The following is a 12,804-nucleotide window of genomic DNA, read 5'->3' as shown; positions in this document are numbered from 1 at the left end:
TTTTAATTATTATTGGAAAAGAAAATCAATTTGGGCCTGTCCGGGAGTCGAACCCGGGACCTCTTGCACCCAAAGCGAGAATCATGCCACTAGACCAACAGGCCAAACGTATAATAATTTGTTTAGACAACTTTTTTAATCTGCTACTCCCTTGACTCAGCTCGTGTTTTAATACCTGTTCTGTATTGTGTTGTAGTTTCCAGTCCAACTCCGCTGATTAACCGAGTTTTCCGCTTCATGTCAATAGAGCAATACTGACTCAGCACTAACACGAGACATGAAATGTGAATATTTTATTGCGGATGCGTAAGTCAGTCATCTGATGCGGATGTATTCGCCCGTCTAATAAGAAAGTCTATCTCCTTGCAAATTAAAACTGTTGATTCTAACAATTAGAACCTGTGCTACGCCAGAAATGAAAAACCACTAAAAACGTACCCTTAAGATGTGGTCATAAAATGTGTGGAAACGTATTCCTCATTTGCTGCAGAAGCACGGGGCCCCGAGGAAAGAGTAAAAAATCAATAAGCTAGAACATTTTACAAGACACTGTTAAAACAAAGCTTAATAAAAGTTTGGACCAAGACGAAGACTGACCGACCTTGAATGACGTAAATCCCCGCCAAAAGCTTAAAAAGTCATAAAACATCCCATTACACCCCGCGAACCTCCCTATCGTGCTGTCAAAATAATGATTTCTGACTAATTCGTCTCTCAATCTTCAGAAATAAAGTATTCCAAAAGCTCAAGTAATCTGGTCGCTTTCTCGCTACAAGCTCCAAGATGAAAAAAAAAAAAGACCAAAAAAAACATTCCAGTCTTGATTGACAGACTTCACAAAATCATGAATATCAACAAGCGAATTGTTTGTTAAACGTTTTTTCATCAGCGGGAGCGATTGCCATCAGTTGGTGAAATGTCTTTAAAAAATGAAACCAATTTTATCCCTCATCTGATCAGAACGGAAAAAAACGACAAGCAGAGAAAAAAATAGCCAAACAGACAAAGAAACAAAACCATTAACGCCATAATGAAAAAATATAAACACACTTCTTTATTTAAACAGTTATGCGATTTATGTAGACCTCACAACTTGAACTGTCTTGGTACTGCTAGGAATTACTAACAAAGTGGACATGTGACCAACTTAGTACTACTAACAATGTTTTTTATTATTATTATTATTATTATTATTATTAAAAGAAGCATACTAAAACACGTTATATCTAATGTAGGGCGCCGTAGCTCAGTTGGTTAGAGCGCCTGTCTTGTAAACAGGAGGTCATGGGTTCAAATCCCATCGGCGCCTTTGAGATGTCGCACTTTTTAATTCTCATTACGTTTGCTCATGGAAGCTTCACATTTTGTATAGCTGGGAATTTTTGTATGGCTGTGTTATCCATTGGATTTACTTTTAAGGCCCACGCATGAGTCGACTGAAAAATTATGTGACGGTACATTTAAAGTGCTACTATGATGAAATTCGCATCTTTCCTACCTAACCCATTTTAAAACATACACAAGAGACTTTACGCCGAAGAAAAATGCTATTTACTATTTCAAAGATCTCTTTTTGTTTCAGAGATATCCAAGTTTTTAAAATGTGCAAATTAGCCAGGTGATGACGTCATAAACTCCACCAAATTTTGATCAAATTTGATGTAAAAAGATATCTCATGCAGCCAATTTGAATCAGGAATCTTTGATTCTTTGCAGTATGATTCTACTGGGTGAGCTCCATAATATGAGCTTATCAATTCTGTTACCATGGAAACATACCGGTTTCCAGACCTCCCCAATATTAAAAGCATTTCGTTCCATTTTGATATTTGCCAGTGGTGCCTCATCTGCATCATCCAGCAAGGATTTAAATATGGTGGGTGTTGTGTTTGCCAGTGGTGCCTCATCTGCATCATCCAGCAAGGATATAAATATGGTGGGTGCTGTTTGTCGCCTTGCTTAATATTTCTCGAGCAGAAAATCACTAAAATATTGAAAACAGACTGGAGAGGACTGAAAAACAGTGAGTTGCCATGTAAACATAATTTTTTATAGCCATAGGCGTGTTGCCTGTAGAACTATCAGCTTACCAAGTTTCAATGGTCTCCGCTGCAAATTGACCGGGATAGCTCTATTTATACATTTGATGTAATATTGGGTTGAGTGTATGACGTCATCAGTCTTCTCATTTGTATATTTTACTCATTTTTAAAAACTTAAATATCTCCGGAACTAATGCAGATACATGTATTTGCAAACGGTAAACGGCGTTTACATGTTTCGTGGAATTCCATGTGATTCACCCAAAAATTCAAGGAGTAAAATTTGATCATAGGACCACGTAAACGTAGTTTAGAAATACTTCGTTTTAAGATCATTAGTGGTTCACCGAGGTTTCCGTAGTGTAGTGGCTATCACGTCCGCCTCACACGCGGAAGGTCCCCAGTTCGAGCCCGGCCGGAAACATTCTTTTTCGTTTCTTTATTTCACTTCTGCAGTTGCTTTTTTATGATTGCATGTCTCGATTTCTTTATGAACTGTTTTATAGCATCTTGTATTACAGTGACGAGGAGGCCAGTAAAGTGGCGGGAAAGAACCTGATTACCTGATAACCTGATAGCCTGATCTTGAGTAATGATACTCAAGTTATAGTAATCTTGACAACATAAACACTCTTGTTCTTTGGCCATTTCAATTTAACAAGAAATAAAATGCAAACAGCGGCAACAAACATAACACATGAACTACGCATGGTTTGGAACAACAATCTAAAATTTTCTTGACGTTTCGCATGCTACAGCACGCATTTTCAGAAGTGGCGGTTACAGAAAAACGAAAGATTTAAAACTTAAAAATACAAAGCGAGGTACTGGTAACTAACTAAACAATAACGAAAACAAAAGGTGATAGCTAATAAAGAGACAGCTTTTTACTGCTAGCATTATCATTAAGTGTTGGTTTTAAGTCTCGTATAAACAATGTTTCTTTTATTTTACAATGTAAATCACATTGTCCACTAGCTAAGACCTCGAAATGGTCCCATTTGATTTTATGGCCAGTGGAGATTGCGTGATCAGCAACAGCGGAAGCGTGACCCACTTGCGTAAGGGCTTTAAAATGCTCGACCTTTCTGTCATGCAGTCGTCGCTTTGTGTTTTGCCGATATAGAAAGCGTCACAATCCCAGCAGCTGGCTTTGTATACGACTTTAAATTTTTGCGAGCGATTTAAACGATCTTTGTAAGGAAAAAAGGACTTAAGAGTCCCTGTCCATAAAATGCAAAATAACTCGGCAAGGGTCAAAAATTCGATTTCGCTCATATTTTCATGTTAGATAGGCTAGGGCATGACAAAAACTACTGGATAGTTTTTTTGGCAAAATATCCTTTTATTTCAAAGAAATATGCAAATTACCAAATTCCGTTAAAATTGCATTTAACGCACCATTTTATTACACAAGTTTGAGAGCCTTGCATGCAAAACCACATCATTCTTCCGTCTTTAAAACACTCAAATATTTTTGTGCAATGTTTAAATGTGTACTTGGTTGATTTTAGGGAATGTTGCGTTGTCTTTTTGGGTGCAAAATAATTAAATTTCGAAGATATGTATTTCATTCACTTAAAAGTACTTCGTGGATATAATTAATTTTCACTATGTGCGAAACCTTCAAATGGATCAAGCTTCTGGTGGTTGAATTGCAGAAGGATGGTCTACAGATTCCTGTAAAAATTTCTTTGGGCAAATGATTGCGAGCGACGCGAGAGCTTTTCAAAGTACGTCAAAATTGCAAATATTTGACCATCCGTCATCAAATTTCAATTTACGGGTTAGACGTATTTTTTAGCATGCGTCACATGATTTGACCTATGTTAAATTGAAATAGACACAGAGCTGATAATTTCGAAATGTTCTAACCTCATTTGCTGTAAAAGGCAGGTGCAAAACCGATTTGACGTGTTTGTCTCACCATTCGTCGCACATAAAGCAGAAGTTTGCTTTTGTTTACATAACGTCCGGTGTACATCGCCAACTGTCAACTTATTTAACGGTCGAATACCATGAATCTGTGACCCTCTTTCGACACATATGATCACCACTGCATCTAAGTCTAAAACGGCTGAGTCATTTGTAGATAGTTGCTTGCTTTGCACTACACCAAAATATTACGTTTGATCATCATGGTTTGATGGCTTGAATCCTTGCCTGTCATCCCATTTTAGGGGGTAGGGGTAGGACAATTTCTATCCTAATACGTAAGGCTCTGTAAGGTTTGGAATCACTGGGAGCACACAATCGTGATGAGTAGGGAAGAGATTGAATTAAGAAATGAAAAGAATGAATGGTTTACCATTGCCCCTGTTGTTATCTTTTACTCGACCACCGCTACCTACATGCCCTACGTAATACTGTAACGCTAAACTCATACCTAGGTCTTTTCGCGCTATGCAATTATTTTTGGTTTACATGTAATACAGTGGGCTATCCTCGGGGAAATGGGTGATGACCGCTTAATGGGGCTAGCCGCTTAAATAGAGATTGGTGTACCTTGAATATTTAATTTTTCACTGTCAGGCTACAAATGTCTCGGTGAACATTCAAGACAATCATGATAGACGTGTGTTTGAATTATCACTCGTCACGCACCTTCAATTTCAGACTCTTATCTGCCATCGCCCTTTCCAAAACAAAGTTCTTAAATTTTGGGTGGCCGCTTAATAGGGGTAAAGACAATAATGAAACCCTTATCGGAATGACCAAATGGTTGCCGCGGAGGTAACCGGTCAATAGGTGTTTTATTTATAATATTTTACTGACGATAATTTTGGACTGTATTGACAACAACATACCAGTGCCTCGCCACTAAGCAAACAAAATACGCCAAATAAAATGGCATGGCCAGGGCTATTTACTCACGTAATTACTAATTAAATTTAGTCTGTTTTTCTCACGAATTAGACACGTTGTGATTTCCTATTTTTATTTCAGCTAGTTCTTGCTTCATTGATCTATAATTTGCTTATGGCGATTTTCTTAAAATTCTAGTGTGTACAGGCACTACCTTTATCAGCTGTTGTCTGAAACGTCAGAACGTATAACAAACGTGATGTGGACCGACGCCACGTACACTATAGAACGCGATTATATAAATATACTCATATTATTATATATATGAACAAACAGATGAACAATGATTAAATTGTTTCAGTTATCCCGAGAGTACTCTATACAAAATAGATCAAAATGTGCAGCATATGCCGTGACAGCATTGCGTGACGAACAAATAACGGCTGTAAGATTGTGCTGCGCCGACACGCTTATCAGCAATGGTCAGCAATCGATCAAACGCAATATTTTGGCGAAGCGTAAAGCAAGCAACTATCTACAAATGACTCAGCCGTTTTAGACTTAGATGCAGTGATGTTCATAAGCGCAGAAAGATGGTCACAGATTCATAGTATTCGACCAAAAATAGGTTGACAGTAGGCGATGTACATCGGACGTTGACCTTGTGTAAACAAAAGCGAACTTCTGCTTTATGTGCGACGAATGGTGAGAGATCGACTAGAGACACGTCAAATCGGCTTTGGACCTGCCTTTTACAACAAATAAGGTTAGAACATTTCGAAATTATCAGCTCTGTGTCTATTTCAACTTATTATAGGTCAAGTCGTGTGGCACATGCTAAAATATACGTCTAACCCGTAAATTGAAATTTGACGACGGATGGTCAAATATTTGCATTTTTGACGTACTTTGAAAAGCTCTCGCGTCGCTTACAATCATTTGCCCAAAGAAATTTTTACAGGAATCTGTAGACCATCCTTCTGCAATTCAACCACCAGAAGCTTGATCCATTTGAAGGTTTCGCACATAGTGAAAATTAATTATATTCACGAAGTACTTTTAAGTGAATGAAATACATGTCTTCGAAATTTAATTATTTTGCACCCAAAAAGACAACGCAGCATTCCCTAAAATCAACCCAGTACACATTTAAACATTGCACAAAATATTTGAGTGCTTTAAAGACGGAAGAATGATGTGGTTTTGCATGCGAGGTTCTCAAACTTGCTTAATAAAATGGTGCGTCAAATGACGATTTTAACGGATTTGGTAATTTGCATATTTCTTTGAAATAAAAGGATATTTTGCCAAAAAACTATCCAGTAGTTTTTGTCATGCCCTAGCCTATCTACCATAAGAATATTAGCGAAATCGAATTTTCGACCCTTGCCGCGAAATTAAGAATTTGTCTGATTTTTACAGGCAGGCACTCTTAACTCGGCAAGTGTTCTGAAAAATCAACCTACGACTGACGAAACCAAAAACTTTATTAACACAATATTTAAGACGGCGTTTAAAAACTTCGCTTCCAAAACCTAAATAAGGAAGCACAAGGATTACATCTCTCTTGGGAGCCGTCGTAACAGTTTCGAAAGGTCTGTTCCTATGCTTGTTTAAGACATCATTCATATTGAAGGAAATTATGCCTTTCGGGTAACCATTTAGAAGCAGTGTTTTCTTTAGATCTGAGAGAGCAGTGTACGGGTCCGCAAATGATCCCAGGACCGCAAATGATCCCGGACCGCAAATGATCCCCAAATTGAACCGCAAATGATCCCCACCGGAAATGATCCCCATATTGGACCGCAAATGATCCCGATCAAAAAATAAGGAATGGCATGGATATCAGAGGAAGGTGGGAACATATACAAAAATTATGAAGTAAAAAACATGTTTTATCATTTTACAAAAAAATATTCCACAGTTGCTGTTTTGTTCTTCGAACGGTTCAGATCGTTTTCACTGTCACGCAATAAAAAACAATAATAAATCGAAAACCAATCAATAGAAAAAGCTAAGACATTGTGATATACGCTATAGAAGATAACTAAATAGGACATTTCTCCAAGTTTTAGGCCTGTGCGTTTCCCCAAACTTCAGAAATTCGTCGTAAATGTTTCCCAGAAATTTACAGAGCCCAGTAAGAAAACGCCATGTTGGTATACATCCGTGGTACACCAATATGGCAGCCGGAATATAGTGTAAACATCTAGAACTTACTTTGGGTTTCCGGGCGACTGATTATCAGCACTAAACAAACAAGCATTTACATAAGCACTTTTCCTAATGCTCTAACTTCCAAAAAGGCTCAAAATCATGAGATGAGGATATATGTTTCAACAAACACGATCGTAGCCTTGCGTCACGCAACCTCCATAACCCTGAAATTCAAAATGCTCTGGTTTCCAAACGAAGCACGCTAATTGTAAACAGATATAAATATACCGCCTCTTATGCCTGATGAGGATAGAAATACGTCACGTGAAGACGATCTATTGAATTAGAATTCTTAGAAAAACACAAACTTGTAAACATTCTCGAAATCCCGGTGGCGATAGTATCAAACATCTATCAAACAGCTAACTTGTCAAAACGAAGTGCAAGCCTTGGCCTTGCTTGGTCATGAAGGACCATGAAGCTGAACTTCATAACTATAGCTTGGAATTTTGGCTTCTTAGAATACTCAAGTAGTCATTTCCGAGGAATTAAAACCAAAATACGACCAAGGAAAAATAGCAAAATAAATTTGTTCAAATTTCCAGTGGTATACACCAGGTGTTTTACAGAGTGATGAAGCGATAGGCTTCCAGGTCTCCGGGGGGGGGGGGTAATTTGGGAATTTCCGGGTGGGGATGTGCCGCTGGGACACTGGAACCCTTAGCCTATACCAGAGCTAGTTCAGCTGAATTTTGCTATCCTATACTAGAGTAAACTCCCCAAATCCCTCCATTTATCGACACTGTTGAGGCTGATTTTGCGTAAATTTAAACTTGCCGATTTGATTTTTTTATATTTTTGAGTGGCAATTCCTGGTTTCCTTAGTCTAGATGAAATCTTCAACCAACTAGTCGGTTTTGTGAAAAATTATACCCTATTCTAGACCCAAACGCTCTGATTTAGGTCTACTCAGGTAACAGCCTCTTCCTTAATAGTTGCTTCATGGTTAGATTTTAGTTTAAAACTTTAGACGAGTGGCGTTAATGGCTGATAAAATGTGATTTAACTATAACACCGAAATATCAATGTTTAACAAAAGAGGATATGTAGCGTATGTTGCACTGATCATAATTTTACTGAGAATTGCAAAGAAATGCAAGCCAAGTCGCGTTTTGATGATTGAGTGGTGATATTCATAACATCGTAGTTAGCAACACAATTTAGTCGAAATGACCCAATATGCCCCGGGTTAAAACTGACCGGGTTCAATATGACCCGGGTTAAGACTTTGCTGGGTATCGAGAGCAACATTATTCCCCTCCAGTTACCGCACCGACTAAGGTCCCCTTTCTTTGTCAGCTTTACTAGAAGACCTCTCTTCCAGTCATCTGGAAGCTCTTCTTTCTCCCATGCGAAGGTTAAAATTCTATGCAGTGCCTCCACAGTACAAGGACCTCCCTCCTTCAATGCCTCAGAAGGGATGTTATCTACCCCTGGAGCTTTGGCATTCTTTAGTTGAGTGAGGGCTGATCTTATTTCTCCTTTGAAAATAGGTCCTGTGCCGATGTTCAGGGGAACATCTGCAGGCAGAGGATCTGGTAATTGGCTTGGGGCTGGTCTGTTCAATATGGATTCAAAATGCCTCTTCCATCGCTGGAGCTGATCTTCCATTTTCGTCAAGAGAGTTCCACCTTCACTTCTAATTGGGCGATTCTGGTTGCATCTTATCCCACTAAGTTTTCGTGTTGTCATATATAGTGTTCTTAGATCATTGTTCTTAGCCGCGTCTTCTGCTTCTCGTGCAATGCTCTCAATTAAATCCCTTTTGTCTCTTCGGCAAGATTTCTTAACCTCTCTATTCTTTTCATTGTAGTATCTGGTTGCTTCACGTTTCCCTTGTCTCGTTCGAGCGTCATTCAGTATCTGCTTCGCCTTTCGTCTTTCTTCAACCTTCCTGTAAGTCTCGTCAGACAGCCACTCCTTCCGAGTCCTTTCATACGTCCGAGAACACTCCCACATGTATCAACAAGTATTTTCTTGGTTTTCTCCCATTGTGCATTGATATCAGTATCTTGGGCCCGTTCATCTTCATCCCCGCTTGGATTTCTTACTATTTCTTCTTCTTCCTCTTGAAGGGATAGGGATTCAAACCGGTTTTGCAACTCAATTTGAAAGGCCTGTTTTGTGTCAGGGTCTCTCAATTTTATGACATCAAATTTCCATCTTGTATTTACGAACGGCTTTCTTGCAGCCAGCTTGATCTTCAGAGAGGCCACCACAAGGTGATGGTCAGAACCAATAGTAGCTCCCCTTTTTACGCGCACATCCTGCAGTGAAGTTCTCCATCGCTGACTTATCAGAATGTGATCGATTTGGTTTTCAGTCACTCCATCTGGGGATATCCAGGTCGCTTTATGTACCCTCTTATGGGGAAAGAGAGTTCCACCAATACTTAGACCGTTCAATGCACAAAAATCCACCAACTCTTCGCCATTTTCATTCACATCTCCAAGTCCTTCCTTTCCCATAATCCTCTCAATGCTGGCATTATTCCGTCCAAGCTTTGCATTAAAGTCGCCCATTACGATGAAGATATCTCTATTCGGAGCCTTATCGACCACAGCCTGCAGTTTGTTGTAAAATTCCTCTTTGTCATATGGCTCAGCATTGTTCGTAGGAGCATAGCACTGTATGATTGTGATCTTTTGAATTTTAGCGTTAATTATGGCTGTAATAATGCGATCATCAATCGGTCCCCATTCCATCAAGCACTTTTTCGCGTGCCCTGACAATACGATACCGACCCCTCTCTCATGGACATCATCTTTGTTCCCTTTCCCCGAGTATATGAAAAGCTCTCCTGTTGCCAACTCAGTTTCCCCGAACTGGTTCCACCTAGCTTCACTGACTCCCAAGATTTCCAGTCTATAACGTCTCATCTCAGCGGCTAGGAGAGCTACCTTTCCAGACTCGTATAGAGTTCGCACATTTCATTGTCCTACCCAGGTTCTGAATTTCGGAGAGAACAGCTTCATCCGCGGGCTTCGCTTCTTTCTCGTTCTAACCTTATGGTCATAATTCGGTTTTAACGATCCCTGCTCGATCTCTACTGGTAATAGAGACCCGGCAAAGTTTTCCATAGTTTCGGTTTCAGTACCCCAATGAATCAGCGGCTAGGAGAGCTACCTTTCCAGACTCGTATAGAGTTCGCACATTTCATTGTCCTACCCAGGTTCTGAGTGAATCCACCACGTAGGGGGTTAGCCTTCGTAGCTTCACCAGAGCTCCGTTAGCCGCCCCGTTTCAGGGTTCCAGTCAGGCCTTCACGGTTACCGTAGCGGCCCTGAGGAATGAGGCTTCCCCACCGTACTTCACCCTGACTGGCGCTCCCCTACTTTAGGACGTTGCCCAGAGTGTACGACAGGGACGTGGAGCTGGACTTTACACCCCATCGTGAGTAGTGATAAGTTAATAAAGATGGTGAATTTTAAGCTCGGTAATGAAATGTGAAGATGAGTTAATCAACATGACACGGGCGTGGGACAAAGAAAAATTCTGAGTCCCCAACAGGAATCGAACCCATGACCTCCCGAACACCGGGCGGGCGCTCTATCCACTGAGCTACGAGAACTCATGGAGAGCAAGGTCATTTAAATGAGTTGATATATGACAGGTGTCCTGCATACTGCTAGGATCAACACTATCGAAGTCATCGTGAGTAGTGATAAGTTAATAAAGATGGTGAATTTTTAAGCTCGGTAATGAAATGTGAAGATGAATTAATCAACATGACACGAGCGTGGGACAAAGAAAAATTCTGAGTTTCTCGTAGCTCAGTGGATAGAGCGCCCGCCCGGTGTTCGGGAGGTCATATAAGTTTCTGAATTTGTAATTTCTATATAACCGATCAAATTCAACGATCTTTTTATTGTGTTTCAAGCGCAAAATAGGTCCGTGAGTTTGTTTCTGTTTAAAATCAGTAACAAATCACTAGATAGTGTTATCTTAGCTGGCTTACTTATGCAAAACAACTGTCCGTGCGAGGGTCAAACTCACGACCTTGGTGTTATCAGTACCACGCTCTGCCGACTGAGTTAACGGACCAGGTTCATTAATCTCGTTACTGTCTCTTATCAAGTAAGAAAAAAATTAATCAGTATGAGCTGTAATACGAAAGGTTGGGTGCAGTGAGATTGAGAAGCCGCTTAGCAATTGCAATTTGGCATCTTGAACTTCTCAAATGGCAGGGCGCTCCCTTAGCATGCAGGAGGTACCAGGATCGATACCAGGATTCTCCAGATTTCCTTTTTTTTTCGTTCAAAATCATTATTTTTCCAGATTCAGCAACTCCTTCTTATGGAAATACGGGTGTATGTCTGCAATAAAAAAAAAAAAGCATCACCTTTGTGAGAACGTCAGTTGGACGTGTGTTCATATTTGGCGTTTGTTTCAACTTGCAAAAAGATAAAATTGTAATTCTAGCGAGATATAACATCGGTAAAGCGTCTGCATGAATAAATTGATAAAATAGCTTTCTGTTCATCATCATCAAATAGGAATTGACCCCGCTAAAAGACCTAAATTAAAACAAGGTATAAATTCGTTAAGAACAGCATATTGTGGTAGGCTGAACATTAAGCTATTTACAAATCTATGGCGATCTAGAACATCAGTCCGTAATTACATTTACCCTTCACATATGAAGCAGCAGATGGCAGTCTGAACTGATTCTCGCACGTGGATTAGATGCTCTGTTTGTTTTATTCTTTCGCAATATGAAATAAATACTAAGTGATTACGATCGGCGCGTTTTCAATTAATTTCCTCTCCCTGGAGAGAGCAAAATTAATTTAAAAACTGAACTGCCAGCGCTGTAGCAACTACCGAGCTGGAATAAAAAGCTTCACAAGGTCTCATTGTTAATTAATTTCTTTCTCCGAAGAACGATTTAATTTTCTAAAAATGCATTTGCTGTCATTTAAAGACAAGGAAATTGACTACCCCTTCCATTAAAGGGAGATTGCTTTTATGACACCATTCAGGAAGGCTTACTTTAATTTGTTACAAGTCTTTTGCTTTGGCGCAAACTTCAACGTTCAACAGATCCTACCAAGTAACAATTCTGAGAAAAAGAATGCATGTCTTTAAACATTTCAGGGAATTCTACAACGAACGAGACAAGAGTGGAGCTGGTAAAGAAAGCCTCAAATGGAAAACTTTATCTTACGATCGACAAGTTATTCATTTGTTTGTCAGCGTCAGTAGTTATCGGAGTTGGAATCGCTGGAAATATTTCCGTCCTGTCAATAATCAAGAGAACCCAGTCGCTTCAAACCGCTCAGAATTATTTATTGGCAAATCTAGCGGCTGCCGATGTCACAAGTCTCCTGTTTTGTAGTTTTTCCCTCATCCCAATGATTAAGGTCCTTCCAGATGGAGCTGTAGGAACTGTTCTCTGTATGTTCATTGTCGGCTTAAACGTTCCTCTGACTGCTACGGTTGTCTCGGTATTCACGCTTACAATCCTAGCAATAGAGCGTTATAACGCAGTAGTAAGACCTCTACGGATATTGCAGCTTACGAGAGAAACGGTCCGATACGCAATTATTGGCACATGGATACCATCTGTTGCCTTAAACACACCATTTTTTGTGTACACAAACTACAAGTTCAAGACAGCAGCTTGCCGACAGACGTACAGTGAGCACGCAGAGTTAACTCATATCGTCTTCTACATAATTTTTGTTTTCACTCTTCCTTTTCTCGTTATTAGCTTTTGCTACAGTAAACTTGTGAAAGC

General features: G+C 39.7%; 1 protein-coding gene and 3 non-coding genes across 4 annotated transcripts; 2 read left to right on the top strand and 2 right to left on the bottom strand.

Moving 5' to 3' along the window:
• Nucleotides 1-32: 32 nt before the first annotated feature.
• On the bottom strand, nt 33-104 carry Trnap-ugg (transfer RNA proline (anticodon UGG)). Its single transcript has one exon. It is a non-coding gene; the product is annotated as a tRNA-Pro (tRNA).
• Nucleotides 105-1,235: 1,131 nt separating this feature from the next.
• Trnat-ugu (transfer RNA threonine (anticodon UGU)) lies at nt 1,236-1,309 on the top strand. Its single transcript has one exon. It is a non-coding gene; the product is annotated as a tRNA-Thr (tRNA).
• Nucleotides 1,310-2,393: 1,084 nt separating this feature from the next.
• On the top strand, nt 2,394-2,466 carry Trnav-cac (transfer RNA valine (anticodon CAC)). The gene has a single exon. It is a non-coding gene; the product is annotated as a tRNA-Val (tRNA).
• Nucleotides 2,467-6,281: 3,815 nt separating this feature from the next.
• On the bottom strand, nt 6,282-10,145 carry LOC145497968 (protein CFDP2-like). Its single transcript, XM_081477841.1, has one exon. The coding sequence runs from the start codon at nt 9,941-9,943 to the stop codon at nt 8,921-8,923; it is 1,023 nt and encodes a 340-aa protein (XP_081333967.1). The 5' UTR covers nt 9,944-10,145; the 3' UTR covers nt 6,282-8,920.
• Nucleotides 10,146-12,804: the final 2,659 nt, after the last annotated feature.

This window comes from Orbicella franksi, chromosome 9, assembly GCF_964199315.1.
Source record: "Orbicella franksi chromosome 9, jaOrbFran1.1, whole genome shotgun sequence".
NCBI lineage: Eukaryota > Metazoa > Cnidaria > Anthozoa > Scleractinia > Merulinidae > Orbicella > Orbicella franksi.
This window is presented reverse-complemented; position numbering and strand designations above follow the sequence as displayed.